This window comes from Amphiura filiformis, chromosome 5, assembly GCF_039555335.1.
Source record: "Amphiura filiformis chromosome 5, Afil_fr2py, whole genome shotgun sequence".
NCBI classification, from domain to species: domain Eukaryota; kingdom Metazoa; phylum Echinodermata; class Ophiuroidea; order Amphilepidida; family Amphiuridae; genus Amphiura; species Amphiura filiformis.
In genome coordinates this window covers 74,589,932-74,612,407 of record NC_092632.1, presented here as the reverse complement: position 1 = coordinate 74,612,407, position 22,476 = coordinate 74,589,932, and the positions used below count along the sequence as shown (strand labels likewise).

The window sequence follows — 22,476 nt, the reverse complement described above, 5'->3', positions numbered from 1 at the left end:
TAGGACTGATCGTGTCGAAACTAGCATTCTACATTACAAATTTGCGCATAGGTCATTAGGCATACTATATAGTGTACCTGGATATTTCAACAATATTTTTACACCCCTTTTATTGTGTGGCATTGTCATTGTAGTATCACACTCTGCAGGTGTCAGTTAGCTTGTTATGACTGCATTATTTGAGCTTCACGGCTGATTGTGTGCATTGCTAACTCGACTAGAAAATGCCAGTGCGCTTCCAAGCGAAAAATTCCAGTTGGCAAGGAACAATAGATTGTGAGAAGGAAGAGAGAAGAATAAAAGATTTTTGGAATTGACAGAATATCAATAGGACTGAGTGTAATGAGAAAATAAGAATTGAAAATCAAAGGCTGGATAGTGACAGATGTAGTTGGGTGTGTTGATATGATTGGTGATATAATGTCCTCTCCATGACAGTCAAATGTATTCACAAATTTGGTTGCTATAGATTTTGATTTATATCATTTATGACAGATGTTGGATATTTGGAAAAAATATGCAAAAGAAAGGAGTTTTTTGTTGAAGGAAAAAATGTCTTTCCTCTTCCTGAGACTGTGAAATTGATTATTTTGATATGCAATTTTGTTGGTTTTGTTTAATTTTACATTAAAATTCTCTTTTCATTTTGTAAATAATAGCAAAGTTTTATCACAAGTTATAATTTGTGTGTACCTTAAATTGTTTATAAATTCATATTCTAGGCCTACATATTCAGGGTTGTAACTAGAGAAATTTTAGTGTCTGCCGTGTGGTATTTGAGGGAATTTTTCGTGAAATTGACAACTATTTTGAAAGTTGCCTAAATTTGGCAAAATTCTATGTGATTTTGCAACTTCTGACACTTGAGTGCTATGTGCTAGAGCTTAAACTGTTTATCAGTGGTGGGCTCTAAATCTGAATGCCGGGTTCTGCTGCCCGCCACCGCACCGCCCACCGTAGTTACATCCCTGTACATATTTATACCCAAGCTGTGGCTGCAAAGAGGCAAGGATATGAAGCTATACACAAGACTTGCAGTAAACAGGTGATTGAAGAAAATAACTCAAGTCCAAAATTGGGATTTTTCAATAGAAATCCATACACCCCCATGGAAGACATGACCTTAATCTCCTACAGGGTGTAGATTTCAAGTGGAGTCACCCATTCAGGTAACCCTGTTTGAAATTCACACTCCTTGTAGAAGATTAAGGTTATGTCGTTCATAAGGGGTGTATGGATTTCAACTGGAATAGTCCATTTTTGCTGAGCAACACAGTACTATAAGTAGCACTACCGCCTCAAAGTCTTTCAGGACATTTTAACAGAATACAGAAATGATCTACGTAAGTGTCATAATAAAGTAGACAAAATAAATTGAGGTAATTTAAGCTATGCAGGTCAGGAGCTTTAGTATGGATCCCTCGTTCATTTCACATGTGAAGCACACTTCAAAAGATAACATAAAACTAACAGTTGTCTTCTAAGGAGTGCTATGTGTTTGTTGATATTGGCCATATCAGTGAACATGCATAATACATCTCGCAACGGAGAGCTCCTTCAGCCGAGCTTTGCCGGCAGCGCTGGGCTTTTGGCACTTCGGGAGATGCAACTATATCTCTCCGGAGAGTGTGGAGTTGAAAGCATTAAGAGGGCAATTTGATTTTGAATTTGATTTAAAATGTTTGCGCTTGTTATCGATGCGGTGTTATTTGTTAATCTGCACATTTCAAAAGTGTTAAAATGAATTATAAACAACACTTGGAGGAAAAGTAGACAATCAATGAAATAAGTATTTCCAAGGTCTCGTTAATAATGTGATTTGATCGGAAATCAATATAGGAGTTGGCCAATATAAGGTGGAAGTTTGTTCCAAATTTTTCCAGATGGGCTGGAGAGTCAATCGAAGGGGAAAACAGTGTCATCGGGGGCTTGCTTTTGCGTTCACGGTCTCCTACAGGCCAGTGTGTGTGGAAATAGGGCAGTTATTTTAGGAAATATGCGCGGAAACGTACATTTTTACTGTATCCTGAGCTACGAGGCATGGAAGACTCAAGGAGTCACAGAGCTGTGTAACCGTGACTTGAACCCTGCTTGTGTACTTTGTATTGCTAAGGGACGCACCATTAGATTCTCAGGGGGGGGCATGGGAGTTTGGGTCAGGCAGAATTTTTTTTTTTCGCCGCGGAAGGCGGCGGAATTTTTTTTTTTCGCCTCCAAGAGCACCAAATTTTTTTTTTTTTTGCACGCCTTGGTATGAAGTTATTTTTTTTTTCAATTTTAATGTACATTTTAATACAAAGTTGGGTGGGTGAAATTTTTTTTTTACTCATCAGTGAGGCAAAATTTTTTTTTTTTGTCTCACTAGTGGGCAAAGTTTTTTTTTTTTTTTCTCACTAGTGGGCAAAGTTTTTTTTTTTCAAAAAACTCCCATGCCCCCCTGGAAATCTAATGGTGCGCCCTAACAACATAACAGCCTGAAATCATTTAGTCCCCTACTGATTCCAAAAGTAGTCCAACACAAAAAATAGTACGAATTTTACCCTGAAATATTCAATTTAGGTATGATCATGAAGATTAATACTTCTCTGATCATTAAGATTTCTATTTAAAACATACGCTAATGGTGTTATCTTAAATTGCATTCTTAACAAGGATTCACTTCCAAAATATTTTTACCCTATGGCTCAAATGTTTCTAGAGAAGATGTGACAGTGTATGTACCATTTTAGTTTCACAAAGTAATATTATAAAAAAAAGAATTTGAAACCCTGTAAATAATGTTGCTCGTAGGCTGGCAATTTATGCGCTGGAAGTAGTTAAAGGATATATATGAGTCAGGATGCGGTGAACCCCATCCCCAAATTGGAGGCTTGAGTGCAGTTACTGAGTCATTCATTAAAGGCTGCATGGTATGCTACTATATAGAAGCAAGCAGCCCTTAGGTTTTCAAGATCCCGATTAACTCCGCCGGATGGCTTTTCACCATTTTAGAAAGTGATCTCACTCATTATCGTTCCATTTTGAGGACATTTTCGCAGCATTTAATGTAGAATGGGGTTACTTTGTTCTATATATAATATGGTGCACATAAACAGGGTGAAGTAAATATTGCACATTACATTTGATTTTACCTAAAATAATCTGACCCAGATTGGAGAGAGTGAAGAATTTTTTTCTGCCAAAACATTTGTTAGATACTTTTTTTCATCAATTTAGGGTTTTCAGATGTTTCATAATGTCATCGTCTCTGAAATGAGTAGTGAACATTTTTGAATTATTTCCATTTAATCAAACAACTGACAGACTTAAACAGAATAAAGAGATACAGTGTACACACTGTTTCACATTTGAGTTGGATTTTCTTCACCCGGATTCAAACACCTTGAAATTGGGATTTAAAACACCTTGAAATTTACGTTTCAGGTAAATTTACAATTGTTTTCTTTCACTCCTTGCAATTACTTATCACACAACATTAGCCAAAGCATGAGATTGCTCCTGACAAATCCAACCGCATAGACCAGAGATATATTGTTTTCATTTAAAACTTGCCGCATCTCAATCCAAGGCCGTAGAGTGACACTTACTTACGAGCTATTTTCGTATAAGGAAGGCCTTTAATGCCGACACTTCATGCTACACAGGGCAGCAAAGTGTTCAACCAAGCGTACCAGTGTTTCTAACACCTTTTCGGGTTAAGGCAAGAAAAATATCCATATGTATTGGCAGGGCTGGCTAGAGTTCTTATACCGAACCAGGAAACGTCATGAAAGATTTATGTTGGTTTTCATAATTGACGGGAATTATTAGCTAATTATGGCGACCAGTTTTGGAAGGAATGCAAAATGGCATGCAACTGATAGGCAGATGGGTGTCATGGCCTTTGTTCAGTTATTGCATTTCAAATTTGACAAGAGCTTGAAGAAAAGGTTGCAAGAACTTGGTTATAACAGTGTTTATTTTATGCATGCATATATGTGAGAATAATTTATAATGATAATGAAAAAAAAACTTTGAAATGAAATTTACTTTTTCTTCTTTGGTAGTGAAAATACCATAATAATATTTCAGTTCGGTCACAAAAAGTGAATCATTGTAAACAATGATCTAAAAATACCATGTTTAACAGATTTTTCATGTACAGTAATCCTGCAGTAATTTTTTGATAAATTAGCGTAATTTTCAGCAGGTGAGACATAACAAGACATTAGCCCACACCCTATGGGCCTTGACCACGCCTCAGTCTGGCCACTAGCTAGCAGGGTGCTAGGACATACCCCAATGGGTCAACTAAGGGTCGTGCTGATTCAGGAATCTCTTATGTGTTCATTTCAAAATTCCCTATAATTTATCATGTTTGTTCATCAAAACTTTTTAATTAAGATTTAAATTAAAACCAATTGTTATCCATAGGATTGTGCTTTGTTGTTCAAAATGAAAGTGACCCATTACGGTGTTAATTCACAAGGACAGGCAAAATAGTATCGCAACTGGCAAGAAATTCACTGAAGTGGGCAAAAGCCCTCTTAATATTTACACATTTGATATGTTGCAGGAAGTGGCATTATGAAGGCATGTAGATATTATTATGAAATTAAGGGGTAACTGTGTGACCTTTGACCCATTACTGTAAGTGAAGGGACATATCACTAATGCAGAGGCAATTATGGTTTCCTGCTACCAGTACAACTTGCAACATTGATAGTGGCATAAATTTGTGACATTTAAAAAAAAAGTTGTATAATCACTTATTTTGTGATCCGCAGCCTCATCCCCCACTTTTCTAACAAAAAAAGGTTGAGATTCATCAGAAACTACTGGCTACACTATCTTTGTGCAGATTCATTTGCTTTGCAAAAATATTGTTAAATTTGTATAAGTTTATGTTCTGTTTTAACAAATTACAACACAGTGGCCTATGAAGCCTAGATGTAAATACACTTATATAAATCACATATAACTCACAAATGCAGTATTATAATCAACTGAAATTTTGGGAATAAGGTTTTTTCACAGATTTCTACTGAAACAGAAATAAAACGAGGATGCTAGAATCACAAAATACTAGGAATAAGATATTTTGTATGCTTAGACAACCAGTTAACAGATGAAATATAAATAAAACATGGTGGAATTCTGACAATTTGGCTGTAAAATATAAATGGACGTGATATTTCTGGAATTCAAGAGTATTTACGCTTCCTCTTTCAAAGTAGATGTAAGAACATTTCAAGTAAAATAATGAATTTTCTTCTGAGGTAAGTTTGTAAAGTGCTGCTGAAATGCGTAATAAGAAGTAATTTTATGGAGCTAACTTAAGAGATATTAAAACTATTGTCAGACAAGATCTTACATTGTAAAGAAAGTTTCCAATAAGAAAAATCAACATTTTTGTACATTCAAATCGCCGAGGTTTGTAGCTAGTGAAATCAATCAACTTGATAATGTAAATTTTTGATATTAAAGCAACTTCAAATTTGAATACATAAACAAAGGAATTATGTGATTCTAAATGGAAGCCATTCACTGTTTGTAATTTCCATCATGCTTCTTCTATTAATTATTTACCACTTTTACTCTTCATAATTTTTGCATAACTTAAATTTTAGTATTTCTTTTTAAACTAAAAGGACTGACCAAATTCACTTTTAACTGAATAATGTAGTTAGATCTAATTAAAGCTGTATCTAGAAATGTTAAAATCAAATATTTATTTAATGAAATGTGCAGATTGTTTAATTTGTAATATGTGAAATTTTTTACGTGCAAACAAATTTTTTCTTTATCCCGTCCACGTTTTCGCCATTGAAACACCTGTTTATTTGACTGTTTCATCTTTCAAGCTTGTCTTTGCTTATTTATCAGTACTTAAAGAGAGACGGTGAGTCATTAATTGCGCGTATGTACGTATATCATCTAGCAGCGAGCCAACCCAGTACCCCAGCCAGGGGTAATAAGTACTGTTTCATTTGACAGGTAAACACACTTCATATATGATATCATGAAGAAGATGTTGCCAACTTTGCAAGTAAAACGACTCCGACAAGGGCTCTTAAAATGTTCATTATTCGTTACTATGAACTAGTTCAGCAGTGTTTGTGTAATCTTTCGTATTCATTAGAGCCGCAATTTAAATGCAATCTGTCAAAATTTGAGATCTATTTTCTTTGTTGATCTTTAAATCGTAGTAAAACGCGCATAATTTGATTAGAGAACTATGTGGAATATTTTTGCATTATAATTCTTCTTTTAGATTTTATTTAATTGTAATTTATGCTATATATTATCACTCTATCTCCTTATCTATTATTCAAGTAGGTATTCAATTGAATTATACAATACGATTATAATTTTGGTGTTTAATAAGGATAAATCTGTGTACTCATATCAGGAAATATAAAAGCTCAATGGTAGACCTAGGCATAGCAATGTGGAAGAAAAATACCCATTTGCCATTTCAGGAGTAAACCTGGGTAGTAAGCAAGATATTTTGATCTTTGTAAAACTCCACAGGGCATTTTTCAACTTGTGAAAAAAAAACTTATTGGCTTATTATTTGATATCATATGTATGTATCACCTTGTGGATTGAAGTGACAGGCTTGAAGACCCTTAATTGACCACTTATATCCCAGGACTTATAGGGCAGTTAAGGTAACATACATGTAGACTATGATGGTCTATACATGTATAATACAGACGGTCACACAAGCGTTGGTTAATCTGCTCACCTATGAATAGATATACTGAGTTGTCGCTGTATTTTTGAGAGAATTCTTGTAGGTTGTAAATACATGGATGAGTTCCACAGCATACAGGCTGTGTCAAAATGATTTGTACCAATCAGCTTTGTTATGAAACGCTTGCATTTTCCGGATGCAACATTATTTAGATTACCTTAAAATGATGTCAATTTGTTGACATTTAATAACCTTTTCAGACATTAATCTACAGACAAGGGGGATGTTATGCTGCAATTTGATGTAGCAATCATGTCCATTCTCACTGCATATGAATGGGTACCAATCATTTTGATACACCCTGTATAGTGTATATGGGCCATACAATAGCTAAATGTGAACAACAACCAACCACAATAAAGCAAATCGTGTGCAATTAAATGAACAGAACATTTGATCAATTCATACTTAACACCAGGAGGATATTTAGTCTGACTAACAAAATATGGATTGATATCACAACAAAATATAAATAACAATAACAAACATCCTAACCTAGGTCCTAGAAATCCTGCTATTGAGCAGACGACTTCCGAGGTCATAGACAAAGCCACCGGTGCTTTGGAAGCACAACACAAGCCCGTAAAATATTGACAGATGTATAGTGACACTCCGACAGTTCCATGAGTTTTACCCTGATATTGCCTCGTTCGTAAAATTACTCAATGTATTTATCTGTGGGCTATACAAGATGTCGTCTTCAGTCTATCCTGCTTAATTATGTCTTGATCCCAGAAATCCCCCCCTAAAGCTACTTCTGCGTACTGATGCTCTTGACCTCATGATTAGCAGCGGATCGGAGAAGACGCAACTTTTTTTTCCAGGTTTTGATTAGAAGAGACGTTGACAGCGACGCATTGGAAATTCTGGGTACATATGAACATAGATATATCTGTAATCTGAATCTGGACGGAGGATTTTTGTACTGTGAATATTATTGCCTTGATTTTACCAAGAAGATTTCTTAATTTTCTTTAAATTTCTTTATTGTGTATTTTACACTTGTCTAATATTTTATTGGGCAATGTAGTAACTGTCATCTGTATCCATCTGTTTTATTTATTCAAAGAAGAAGAAATTTGCCTTAGCATTGATGTAAGTCTCCAATTTATATAATTTCCTCTTCACCATATATTCAACAAGTTAAAATTACCTAGATATTAACCATCCCATCTCATAAAAAAAACTGCTTCTGTTTTTGGTGAAATTTCCGTCATTCTCACTCAAGCAAAACTGATTAGCTACTTAAAGCTTTCTCGGTGACATTACCTACTCTTCGTTGACACCAGAGCCAATCTGGTAGGAAATTAAGCCTGAAATATAACACTCTAGTATCCTGAATTCAGACGACATGGTGTCAGAAAACCAAATATGAAGTCAAGTGTCATGTATAGTAACAAGATTGGAGTGTGAAGATGAGCAGATTCTATGTTCTGTAGCAGGGAGCTCCTATATGACATGACATTGGTTTGAATCAAGGTGTTGAGCACTTACTTTGTGGCTGGATTTTATAGCTGGTTTGCCATTTGGGAAGTTGAAGTTGTGAACTATATCTCACATGCACATATAGACACACTTGCACGTGCACCCCTATAGGCAGATGCACATATACACCAGGGTTATCCAGCTGGTGGTGGGTGAGATCTTGAGAAGATTTCCATTTTTCCTCATTCTCTTCTCTTCCCTCATTTTCCCTTTTCTTCTTCCCTTTCTTCTTCTTTTTTTCATCTCATTTCCTCATTTTCCTTCAATTTTTCATCTATTCTCTTGGGTGGGCAAGTTGTTCACCCTGGAAAGCCCTGGCTTTTCTGCTGCATACACATTCACAAATCACAATTTTGATATGCACACAAATTCCGAACAAATGTTCCTTTTGAAATCAATTGTGCTGGTTAAGTTCAAATATCTTGCTTTTAACTTAGAAGTGTTTGAGGTTAGGAGTAAAAGATGTGAGTGATACATGTAATATGGGTTAGAATCAGCTGTGTGATACAGCTAGTATTTCAAAGTTCTGTGCATCATTTTGAAATAACCTATAACTAACACTTACATGTAGTTTCATTAATTTGAATTATATATGAAAGGTATGGAAAGAGAACAGAAAGCTTTGTCGGACTAGGTAGACCCCCGTGGCAAGGCATGGTCGTGCACATGTCTGGCACCCATTGGGTCCGTACTTCAAAACCACACACAAAAAAAAAAGCTTAAATTCTTTTCTTCTTCTTTCCTTCTTCCATCCATCTTTCTTTCTCTTGCCAAAATAGACCTGGGCATTTAAACAAAATGTGGCAAGTGTATGATTGGGCTGCGAAAATTAAAGTGACTATACAGGTGGACTTATTATTAGTCTTAATCATGTAAATGCTTGGATTTAGACCATGTTTGGAAATCTTTCCCTGTTAATACATTGGATTATACTGTAATCTTTTCAACAATTACATGACACATTTAGTTAATTGTAAGGTTCCATGTTGTTCAAATTAAAAAGTGGAATGCGTACCACAGATCCAATACAAACCAATTAACCCATTACCACACAGTAGCTTTGGATATGTTCTTCCCTTGTGTAATTAGTTTGATTCCAAGAAACAAACTATTGCAATGTTTTGACCATCTTTATTTAATCACTTACAAAAACCCACAACCCCTTGCGAAATTTGGCTTGCATTAACTGGGTGCCCCTCATTCAATTTTACCCAAGTCGGTGACTAATAGCGCAAACCTGGTGATTCTGTCACTTAACGCAAATTGTTTTTGAAACCCAACAATTATCAAGATCACAAATTGCCAAGATGATTTAAGTTTGTCTTCAGCTAATATGAAATACAGTCAACCTGTCTTGTCATTGTACCTGAAACAAGTGTACACTCACACACAACACACATATCAAGGGTTTAGGGCAAGAAAGCCCTATCTGCAATAGCTGCCAGGTGACATAGTGTTTATATTGTGTACAATATAGAGTGCAGATATGGTCAAATGTCTATAGGGCAGCTGTCGCAGGTAGGGTGTTCTGGCCCTCAAACATGCTCATCCATCAGTACAGAGTTCATCAGCCTCAATATATTTGTATACTCTCACAATGACCCTTGAATGGGTCGGGTACAACAAAATTGTTGCAAAAAGTAGAAATTTTCACAATTTTGGATTTTACTGGGGGTGACAACAGGGGGGGGGGGAAAGTGGACATTTTCATAATTTTGGATTTTTACTGGGGGGTGGCAACAGGGGGGGCAAATAGTGGAAATTTTCCCAATTTTGGGTTTTTACTGGGGGTAGCAACAGGGTGCACAATAGTAATAAATTTCCCTATACTTTGTGTACAAAATGGCCTCTATTCAAATGGCTCTACCTACCTTACGGCGACTCAATTTTTCAAAGTGATGTTTTCCTGACTGACAAACATACAAGCAAGTAAACAAACTAAATTAAATATATTGGTGACCATTGAATTTTCGAGCTACCGGACCACGAATGCAATACACTTTTTTCACCCAATTTTCAAAAATAGAAGCACTTGTGATTTTACCTAGAAGCAGCCGGTTTAAGAAATACATGAAAAATCTGAATAAAAGCCCAGAATCTTTTCCAATCTTGGTAGATGCTTAGATTCAAGCCTACATTTATTACCTGGCACAAATTTTTCCCAAAATCTGCACAATTTTTTTGGTTTTTAATATTGATTTATAGTTGGTTAACTTTTACCGAAATGTAAAAACACCGCAGATCAGGACGGAATCCCACAAGAGACATTATTTGGTGATGTGAAATCAACAGGGGGGCAAAAAGTGGAAATTTTCATAATTTTGGATTTTTATTGGGGGTGGCAACAAGGGGCAAGAGTTCTGACTGGGGGCATAACATTTGAGCCATGCTTGCCCAATTGTGATTATTAAATTGTGTAGTTAGATAGTTAAACAATTTTTTTTAGCAATTGTCACCAAAATGGATTCCATTATTTATGAATTTTGTTATGAATTATTTATGAATAATTCACCTAGTTTCAGTTGAACTAAGGATGTAAATTGCAAATTAATAAGTCAAAAATTTCTTTTTTTCCTGTTGGCTGTTGATAACTAAGTGTAGATTATTTTGAAAAGGGAATGAAACACATGATCTTTCTCCGTCCTTTTCCGCCACACATAATCACATGTGGATTTTGAGGGATATCCTACACATACATTTCACCAGAGATAAGTTTTCAGGAAGAGAGTGCAATATTTAGCAGCCATAAAAAAATTGCACTTTCAGTTGTAATCAGTAGCTACAAGGATCATGATAAATGTGCTTTGAAGACTTGTTAATGTTATAGTTCTTACTACCAATCTTGACATGATTGTATTAAGGGGGAAATGGGATTCAATAAACTAATATTGGCTAGATTTAGAATTTTGAAGTGTATGAATTTGATGTACAGATCATTTTGGTAGTTTGATGAGAAAAGGGAAAGAAATCAGTGTTGCTTCATTTCAGCCAGGAGAGTGATGTATGACTCTTCTAAATGAAAAGACTCCCATTAAATTCATCAGGAGTGCATTGCATAGTTCTTGCTAATGCTGCTAATGAGTATAGTTCATAGCATCATTATTTTGTTATACTTTTCTGACGATTTTCTAAAAATGCCTTTCACTGTGACCTTCTACATTGAGGCTGGCTTTCCCTTTTAAAGGGAATTTTTTACATGATTCAATCTCCTGTATCACTAACTTGTTTGTGGTGGAAGCAATTATGAAAAACCCAAAGATTTCCTCTATATTTTTTGGAAGAAGGAATGGACAGCTTGTGGGAATGTCCCCTCTTGTCTGTCATACTGATGAGTCAAATGGTGTCTTGTCATCTATAGATTGGGGAGGAGGAACTAATATTATTATTCATGTTAAAATTGCTCCCACCCCCATTCTACCATAGCCCCTCCAGCAAACCTGCATGACCCTTCCTTCCTCTGTGGAGATAGCGGTAAATTATTGATGTTAAATATGGCAGCTGTGAGGGAGAGCATCTTCATGTGACTAAATTACCATTTGCAAACATTGGCGCATACCGACATGCATGGTATGAGTACCTCAACTTGGCTGGATCAGCCAATAAAATGCCAATAATTCATGCATTGATTTGAGGAAGGACTCAGGGCATATTTTGGTTTAAAATATATTTTCATTGTGCTAGTGTAAGTGATGAGACTTATAAACAGAAGATACAGAAGGTGCATTGCAATTGCAAAAAATGCTATAGGCGTGGCAAAGTCGATTTTGAGTTTCCCGTCGCCCGCCCGCACTTCATTTTCGGGCCCGCACTTGAATTCATTATTGCGATTTTCGAGAAAAAAAAAAAAAACGATGAAAAGCCGTGCATTTTAGTGGAAAAATCAAATTCAAAACATCGATTTCGCTACCGGCAGTAAACTCATTGCGGCCTGTTGATTGGCATGTGATAGTGATAGCCTAGATCCTGTAGGCCCGGTTCGCAACGCTTTGTAAATACGTTGACGTCGCAGTCCTTTTCCACGTGCGTATCATATATTGGACTGAAAGACTAATGCTGTCATTGGCAGATCAATGATTCTACAGTCATGACAGTGCTGTTCGCGAAATCGCACAATGAATAGTGATGTTTGTGCGAATTTAAAAAAAATATATTGATTCTGTTATTTTTGGATTTCTTTTCATAAATATCAATCATATACTTTAAAATAGTACTTGGTATCGCTTTTACATTATTTTACTGTACAAAATGGCAAAATTTATATATTTCAACTCTGCTCTATTGTGACACTGTTGCACGAAATATGCGGTCCTAACAAAAATATTTTTTCAATGTCTGATTTTTTTTATTCTACAGTGCTGTTTGTGACTTTGCACAATATCGTTGTTTATGGTAATTAAAGAAATATATTAATACTGTTAGTTTTATATTTGTTTTCCCGATTGATCAATTATTTATTTTTAAATAGTATTTGACATAGTTTTAAACTAAATTTAATATGCAAAAAGAGCAAAAAATTATATATTTCAACTCCGTTGTGTTTATGACATTGCTGCAAGAACTATGCGGTATTCAACATCAACAAAACACGCGTGGGGTTTTCCCTTTAATTTTGTTGGCGCAAGATTCGATAGTGAAGTTGTAAAGCTTACCAATTCATGAATTGCAATTGTTTCGTATTTTGATTTCAATTTGATGGGACTGTGCTGACGTTTGTATTAAAGATTTTTCATGTACATATCAATTAAGATATGCGACAGTGGTCGTACTGTCATGCAGTGGACGATATCGCATGTCAATGACACTGCTGATTTTTACGACGTATAATAATAATAAAAAGAAAGGAATTGGTATCAATTTTGACCTTGCAGCCTCTTTGCAAGTTTATATCTTTGGTTAAACATCCTTTGAGTGAGTGAGCGGTAAATAACAACGTGTTTTACACTCGCATTTTGTCATATAATGAAAGTCACAAAAATAATGAATAATGAATAATGAAAAAGTTACCTCACTTGTTTTCAAAAATTATGTGACGGGAAACTCAAAATCGATTGTTCGGAGCCTAAAACGTCAAAAGCTTATAGCACTTTGTGTAAAATGTTTTAGCCTTTTGCCATGTGATATAGCTGAAATATCACTAGGATCCACAACATGCTCATCTATCAAGACACAGTTCTTTAACCCCAATACATTTGCACATTCATTAAATGACCTTTGAAAATTTGAGTACAAAAACTCATACTCTGAAACTTGAGGTCAAATTTTGCACTGGTTATTGAACTATGCCAATGGGATGAGGCAATTGTGGTCCATAGTGTGTGCCCTGTCAGTATAAGTTCAGATCCATAAAAACAGATTCTCTGCATCCGGCAATGTAGTGGTGCAAAATTGTCCATTTCTATTTGTAAAGTTGCCAGTGTGATTTGAATCTGTTCTCTTTTATATGGTCAAAAACATGGAAACAATAGTTATTTTATTAAAAATCAAGTAATTAATAGTGATTATAGTTGATAAGAAACATATTACATTGTTACAGCAACATTTAAGGCCATTAACAGTCAATTTTGAGTTTCCCGTCACATAATTTCTGAAAACAAGTGAGGTAACTCTTTCATTATTCATTATTCATTATTTTTCTGCCTTTCATTATATGACCAACACGCATGTAAAATGTGTTGTTATTTGCCCCTCACTCACTTGAAGATGGATGTTTAGCCCAAATGAGATTCAAAAGTATATTAAAAAAGGTTGACAGCAAAATGTATGTTTTGATTTTGATTTTTCCACAAAAAATAAAGGGATATTCATAATTTTTTTTGCAAATATAACCAGTTTTTATCGGTATTTTTTGGAAAATCACAATAATGAATTCAAGTGAGGGTCAGAAAATGAAGTGAGGGTGGGTGACGGGAAACGACTTTCCATGGCCTAATGTTACAGTTTTGTATTAAAGGTTCTCCACAATTACATAACTGTGTGAAACTGTTGTTAATGCATACAGAATTTTATTTTCAGCTTAACTTAATCTTTTGCATTTTATGTTTATATGTTTCTTTCCGCAGGATTTCTTCCATCATTATCCTTAAAAATGGTTGGTAAAGTAAAGATGTGGCTTATTCCACTAATGGGGTTAATGTTTACATGTTTCCCTGACTTTGACCAACAGATGGGAAGGTCAAGGGGTTGTGTTACTTTGGTGGCCCTTTTAGTCCAGTCCCATCCAGGAAGCCGGCTTTGAACAAGACATTGGTCTTTGATGATGCAAAAAATGTGCCTATTTTGTCTCTTTATTTATGCAGATGGATGTCTTGATAATAGCATAGGGTCAGGGGAAGGTACAGGGGACGATGACGACGATGACAGGGCGGCAAAGAGACAAAAGAAGCGAGGCATCTTCCCTAAGTCTGCCACAAATATCATGAGGGCGTGGCTCTTCCAACATCTTCACGGTATGTAGTGCTTGCTCTTTCTTCTACAGATGGTGGCCTTGCTACTAATACTAGCGTAGGGTCGGGTTCAGGGGAGGAACTTGAAACAGATGAAGAATCAAGGTTCGCTAGGATGCAAAAGAAGAAAGGAATCTTCCCAAAAGCGGCCACTAATGTTCTCAGGAACTGGTTGTTTCAGCACCTCACGGTATGTATTTGCAGGACTGACTTAACTGACTTGACCACCAGAGTTAAGCAGTCCTATGCTGTGTGACACACCCTTTCCATTCCATCCGATGGATCAGAATGACTTTGATCCAAAACTGTAAGACTTCTAGCTGTAGATATGACTTTCACTAACACTTCTAATCTTCTACTACTTCCTTTATACCTATATCATTAATTGTATTCCACTGAAAAGTGGTTTACGTCAGTACTAATAGCAATATCAGTGGAATATTATTGTGATATCAAACATTGACCTATACACTCCTTTCCAGTGGTTTTGTGTTCTGTTTGTATCATCCTTATTATATTATAATGGAACAAGATGCAAGCTTTAATAGTTCATTTCTTTGTGCCAATGGAAGTGGCCAGTATATTCATTTTGTAGCACTGGGAGCACGGTGGCTGAGCGGAACGGGCTCCGACTCATAATCGGAAGGTTGCGGGTTCGAGTCCCAGGCCCCTGGCGATGCCCTCGTGTTGTGCCCTTGAGCAAGGCACTTTATCTCGATTACTCCTCTCCACCCAGGTGTATAAATGGGTACTGGCATTCTGAAATGCTGGGAAGGTAACAAACAGACTTCCCCCTATAGCAACATTACATGGAGGAGTCTGGCCCAATCGCCAATGAAAGAGAGATGGGCACTCCGATCACTGTTTATACAGGGTCGTCTCCTTTACCTTTTTTATAGCAAAAACATTGACTACATTTGGCATTGAAAACAAAACGCAAGAGCAAAATTAACTATGCTGTACAAATGCTAATATAAAATGTAAATACACAGTACTAGTAAACACCCTCGATACAAGCCCCCCAAACTAATTGCACAAATAAACATAATCTGCTCTCTATATGATATTTAATTGGATATGAAGAGGCTTCAATAAATAGTAGCATTTGGCAAAATAGGTTTTTAGTTGTAAATTTAACATCTTGTGGGTTATTTGCTCTACATGCTCTTAAACAGTAGTGTTTCTTTCCATTGAACAAATTGAACCAAATTCTATAACTGTTTACTTGTTTCCATTTCATTTATTGAATTTGCAACTTCTCATCTTCATAAGTAATTTCTTTCTTGATCTGAAAATTTGGTGTATGTATTCTCATCTCATATTTATGTTTGATGTTGCCTGCATTTGTAATACAAGTTTCTATGAGGATGATGGTATGAAAACTCTCTATCCTCTTTCATCTTTAATTCAAATGTACCCCTTAGTTAAGGCCTTTTATTAAATCAAGTCAAGATATATACCTATGTCTGAATGCAATCTAGACCTTAATTTGCAGTTAGTACCATCACTCAACAATATCATATTGAAATTAGAATGAGAACGTGGGCATACAAATTTGCTGCATCTTTGCAGGGTTGCCAAAAGTTTTCAGTCTGAAAAGTGGTTCAAATTGCCGAAAAATCACCCAATTTTTTGCTCTTTACCATTCGTTTCTTTGGGACATGAAGCTATCGGAAATTGTGGTGGCCAATGACAATAGCATCAATATTTTTTCTAAGCATAGGTTTATACAGGTCAAGAAATAGACCAAAATTGTACAGAAAATCTGGAGAGGTTACCCATTTGGGTTGCAAAAATGGGGGTATTGGCAAGCTTGCATCTTTGTTTCACCAGAGTTGACCCAGTGAGGACTGAGCATTGGATGTTGTATGTTTATTTGTGCAAGTAGATGAAGGGAGAGCGTAGTATAAACACAAGATGATAGATGAGCTCAGAGGATGTATGGGGCAGCAACAAGGAACTGCTATTGCACACGCATACACTGCATCCTAGGTATAATTGTTTTAAAAAGCATCGTAGGCACAAGAAAAGATTCCTGGATTAGTGATTTGGAAATATTGAACAAAACTTGGTGGAAATTTGATTGAAGTTTCATGTTTTTTTAACATGCATGTGTACCAAGATTTTTACAGTAATTCTTATGTGTAATTGTGTGTGTCGAATCCAACCGACAGACATTCAGACAGAAACTAACAAAGAAACAAACAAACAAACAATAATGCACAAATGTGCATTGTGTGCAAATATCCCATGACTCCCCTAGCATGACAATGGGATTAGTTTGTAACAAAATAAGCCAGTGCAGGATAATCATTATATCAATCATTTACTTCAAAAATTAAAATTTCCTGGAATTTTACCAAAATGCAGCCATTCTCATTTTCCTTATCATGGCAATGGTATATTTTCTTTTAATTTGATACACATTGACACATATTCCCAGAATTTGATCGCTTCATGTCAACTGCGCACGGTCAATCAAGCAGAATGCCTTGGTTGGCTAGGCTGGATATGTACAACTGTGCACGCTTATCTGCTACGCCACCTCGCCTACATTCATAGAATGGCCATATTTTGCATGTTCTTGTGTGATTGGCATTAGGCACAAGATGTGAAACAAGCTGCTGAATTTGGATCACAGTAGGCTTTTTTTGGTATCAATCACAATGGCTGATTTGACAGGTGAACATAGAGCAGCTATTTGTGTTTGAAGGTGAGATGAGGGCAGCTATTAATTATGCTAATGTGATATTCTTCACCTGATGGTAATCTAGTGTAACAAATCCAGTCTGGCATTAGACAATACCATTATGCTCAGTGAACACAGGGTCATTGTCATTATCAATGCAAAAGTGTCTTTTTATTCACGACCATACGTGCATGAAGCATCACATAATCCAAATCAAATCTGTAATTTTTGATAGTTGAAATATGGGAACATATGTTGGGTTGCGTTCTCATTAATTTAGGCAAATCGGTACGTTCTCGTTATACAAAACCGAATGTTGGGGTGGATTATATTCGGTTGAATAACATTAGCCCACTGATCTTGCGAGAGATTTACGATTTGATGAAAATGGCCGATTTGTGAACGGATCCGGTTGTAATGTATATGCCACCTGTTCTCCCATTCAGTAGGGCTAAATAGCGCAATAGGTAATAATGATGAAATATTAATATGTTATTAACAGATATTTGGTTATCAGAGTGGAGAGAATCCACTACTAGATAGAATCTATGTGATTATATCTGATTAGCTGTTGTTTTTTGAGGCGGCTTTGTTGCCGACATGAACCATAAGACGTTCTTAATGGACACCTTGTAATGGGCAAATCGTATTTATTATTAATGTTGAATGTCTGCAAGAGTGCATTATGACTTCCTGATATGGTATGAATAGGAGGTAGGTGATTGCCCCTGTAATGTATGCATTTTATGATTATTTCAAGATAAAGATATGATCAATTATTCATTTTAATAAGAAATTAGGGAGTACGGTAACTGTACATGTATTTGGAAAAGTCTTCCTTGTATCGATAAATGTAAAAATAAATATATGACAATCAAGAAAGAAAACAATTTGAGTGTTTGAGTGCTAGCCATTACAAATCATTTCACCTGTTTTGCGGAAATCATTGTCAGTGATAGAAATTTGGTTTTCACTATTTTCGGAATTGAAAATCAATTAGCAACATTTTTAGTTGTTTGTTTTGAATATATTACTAAAAATACTACACACTTTGTGCCAGCAAAACCTTGTTTTATTCGTGGAAATGTATTTGCACTTTATACGAGAGTTTGGCATAAAATTTAAACATGGAATTTAAAAATAAATTGATGATATTTTACAAAGGTTCAAGATATTCATCCATTTTATGTGTGTGTTTATATTTCAGCATCCATACCCATCAGAAGAACAGAAGAAACAATTAGCTCAAGACACAGGTCTCACCATACTTCAAGTCAATAATTGGTAAGATATACACATTCATAATCAAACGATGTCCTCCAATGGCAGCACTAGAGGAGGGGAGGGGGTATGGGTGGGGGCATATGCCCCAGTCAGAGACCTTTCCCCTCCTCTCCCCCAATAAAAAAAAAATGAAAAAATAGCAGAAATTTTGCTAAATTTTATGATTTTTGACATCTCTGAAATTTGCTTTGCCCCCCACCCTTCATGAACCCGGAATTTTTTTTGCTGGTGCCCCACGGCTGTCCTGCCAAGTAAAGAGGCAATAGTTGCACAGATATAATACAGCAAATGATGCCCTGTTATTTGGCAGTAAAAATGCAGTATCTATGCTTCGTTTCACCTGGGCTTTGGTAGTAACATCAGTGCTTCAACATGGTGGTGCCGTAAGCTTGTCGACAGACCGCCCGTCTTTGTGTGACATACGTTCTGTGGGATTAGGTTATGTGTGCGACTCGATACTGCGACCAGCAAAATGCGCACATACTTAACTACCCAACTTCAGGTGAAACATAGTATGCAAGTAAATGACATAGATTCTGTGTTTTTATTTTGAAGGAGATATTGGGCTATTCTGGTTAAAATCCATAACACCCCCTATGGAAGACATGACCTTAATATTCCATACAGGGAGTGTGAATTTCCAATGGGGTTACCTGTTTGAGTGACCACATTTGAAATTCACACTCCCTCTGTGGAATATTAAGGTCATGTCTTCCATAGGGAGTGTGTGGATTTCAATTGGGATAACCCAATGGAATGATTCCTTCTTGTTTACTGTTTTGTATTGCATCTTCTACAGCAGTGCTTGTTGTCATTAATAGGTGACAGCTAGATTGTGTGATTGGTCATATCATGCCTAAAGTTATACCTGTATAGTTTTATCAACCAATCGCAATAAATGTATGTTTGAAATGACAGTTACACATAAGTACAGGGTGAGTCAATGAAATTTTTTGAACCATATCTTCTCTAGTAATGCTTCGTAATGGTTATTTTATTTGTAATGTTACTTTAAGGCACAGCAGCTGATAGATGTATCCCATCATGCTCTGCGGTACAATAGTAGAACTGCACACGCCATAGAAAGTGTACACAAAATCCTTCACTTCAACTTTCAATTACTTGCTTATATCAGGGGAGCTTAGACTTTTGTTTGAAAAAATATGATCTCTAAAGTATTGCAAAACTATCCATAGCTCTCAATATTTAAGCGGCTCTTAATTATGTATTTGTATTTGCTGTGGAGCAAGCAGATAGACTGTAATGCATGATGGGATACTCATTTCAGCTGCTATGCTTTTAAGTTAACTTACATGACCACAAAGCCCAATTTGTTAGCTTTGCTTCAAGTATAGCAATCCAAATGCTCTGATACTGATGAGCAATGGCACCTTTATGAATATAGCAAGAGGTGACATCATGGGCTCAAGCATACAGGCTGATTGGTTCATCAAAACAATGCTAACAAAATGGAAACTGTTTAATCAAATTTATGATTCTCATAAACAGGTGATACAAAGGATACAAGTTAGGTTTGGTTTGTACTGACTCACCCTGTATAGGTAACTGGTTTCTATCACTGATAATGAAAACTGCCGAGTCACATACTGGTATGAAATCTGCTAAATGCTACATACAATATCAGGAATGGATCCAGGATTGGAAATGGGCTTCTAGTTCCCAGACTTTAAGACTGATTTGGCAGAGTGGTGGTATTCCAGTTGAATTCCATACACCCCTTATGGAAGGCAGGAATCCCATTTGAAATTCACACTCCCTGTGTGGGAGATTAAGGTCATGTCTTCCGTATGGGGTGTATGTATTTCAACAAGAATAGCCCATTTGACAAGAGTGCCTATTCCGCACCCCTGGATCCACCATTGAAAATGGTAGAGGAGGTGGGGTATAGAGCATTATTTTCACAAACCCTAATGCCAGAAGGGATTTTTGGCAACTGGAAGGGAAAGAAGGAAGGGATAAAGAGAGGAAACAAACAAAGAAGTTCCTTGCTCTGGGTGGGATTGGAACCAGAGACACCTCGCATGCCAAGCACTAGTTCGGCGACACTTAGCCACAGGTCTTTCGCTGGCCGGGCCACCGAAAGCATGCCTATATATCACTTAGGATGATTCCGTCATTACATCACGTGTTAAGCCTCCAGCATACTTTCCTGCCGCTGCGGCAAGCGGCAGGGCGTTTCAACCAATGACAAGCCTTGATTGTGTCCGTTTGTCTGCAATACGCGTGCGCCACGCCGCTCAGCGGCAAGCGGCAGGGTAGTATGAAACCAGCATAAGGGTTAAGCTTCAGACATGCAAATGTTAACTTAGCTGGTTAAATCAGGTTTTGCATGCAGCAGGTAGGCAAGTTTGGTTTAGCAGTTTAAAATTCGCCAGCGAAGTGGTTACATAACTCCATAAACTGGATCACGCACCTTTTGGAATTGGTAGTACATGCCATAAACTTTCTTTTGCGATCATTTTGTTCATGGTGCAGAACTCAAAGGCGTGATCCAGTTGGCATAGTGATAATCGGATTACACATAACACTTGCTGGTGAATTGTTGTCTGTGCAATCTAAAATTTCTACAATTTGATAATGAAATAATCATCATTAAAATTCTGCATGGTAATTCAGACTGAATAAACAGATTAATGAATGTATGATAGGTGCAGAAGCAAAACTTTTAAAGTCAAATCTTCCCACCTATATGTTGGTTCACCTCAACTATGGTAGTTGATGAAAGTGCGTTCATCGCTAGGCACAACATCGAATCATGCACATTAATTAATCGCACTGAGCGTACACGCTCGCGTACAAGGGCGGTTTATTTACAAGCTTGCACAGCGAAAAAGCATTCTACCGCACTTGAAGTGAACCAAAGAATAGCGTATATTTGGAGCACCACAAACATATTGAACACCTGATTGAACATAACTTGATCCAGGGAATAATACATGTATAATCCATCCAGGGTGAATAGCTTGTATATTATTTGGTATTCACAAGCCACACGGCTACCATGCTGGACAAATTTGACCTCATTGGATATCAACATTTCATTGTAAATAGACCTGTAAAGAGAATGACCTAATAAAAAAAGGCTACTTCTGGCTTTGTAGCTGTAGTACGATTGTTGTATCAATTTAACCCAGGGCGAAAAGTAGCAGCAATTGTTTGAACAGCAATGCTCAATGTTAGTTCAGCCAAAAACGCAACCAGAATATTTCTGTATTTATTTGTATAACTTGTTACACATCGTTGGCTGTGTAATACAATACTTGAATACTAAACAACTAATTCAGGCTCAAAACCCAAGTGCCATGGTCAACAACCAACTGAAATATGTTAAGCTAGTCGGCAAACCTCTTTCCCTGTCCTTTGGTCATTGGGAGTTTGAATGCTTATTCTTATAGTCTTGTTCAAGAGGAAAAAAAGTAGGCATTTCCAAGCACATTGAATTTCATGATGGGACCTGAAGCCCCAGTGGGTTCATGTGCTCAGCAAGTGAATAAGCTAAGTTTAAACTTGGAATCGGGCTATTTACCTTGTACAGAAAAAGGAATAGTGTTGTGTGTTTTCGGATTCTTTGAAGCCATGTATATGAAACATGTTGCCAACTATATTTCTTTGTAGCCCAATTGGCACTTCAAACTTAAGCACCCATGGCACAACAAAGCTGTAGGAATATTTCCATATCAGGCAATAGTTTTCGTTAAATATCTGGTCAAATTCTCATTTTCGTATTTGTCAATTTTGGACATGAAGAGCAACAAAGCTTTAGCCAGGGTGGTGCAGGGAGTGCACCCCAATGCCAATCTGAATTAAAAGGTTCA

General features: G+C 36.5%; 1 protein-coding gene across 1 annotated transcript in view; it reads left to right on the top strand.

Annotated features, from left to right (window-relative positions):
* The window catches only part of LOC140151706 (homeobox protein Meis1-like), a 95,166-nt gene that overhangs the window by 51,058 nt on the left and 21,632 nt on the right, over nt 1-22,476 (top strand). Inside the window, exons 10-11 of the mRNA XM_072174042.1 lie at nt 14,700-14,857; nt 18,564-18,640. Of these exons, the coding sequence (XP_072030143.1) occupies nt 14,700-14,857; nt 18,564-18,640 (235 nt within the window). The remainder of the gene's footprint in view (nt 1-14,699; nt 14,858-18,563; nt 18,641-22,476) is intronic.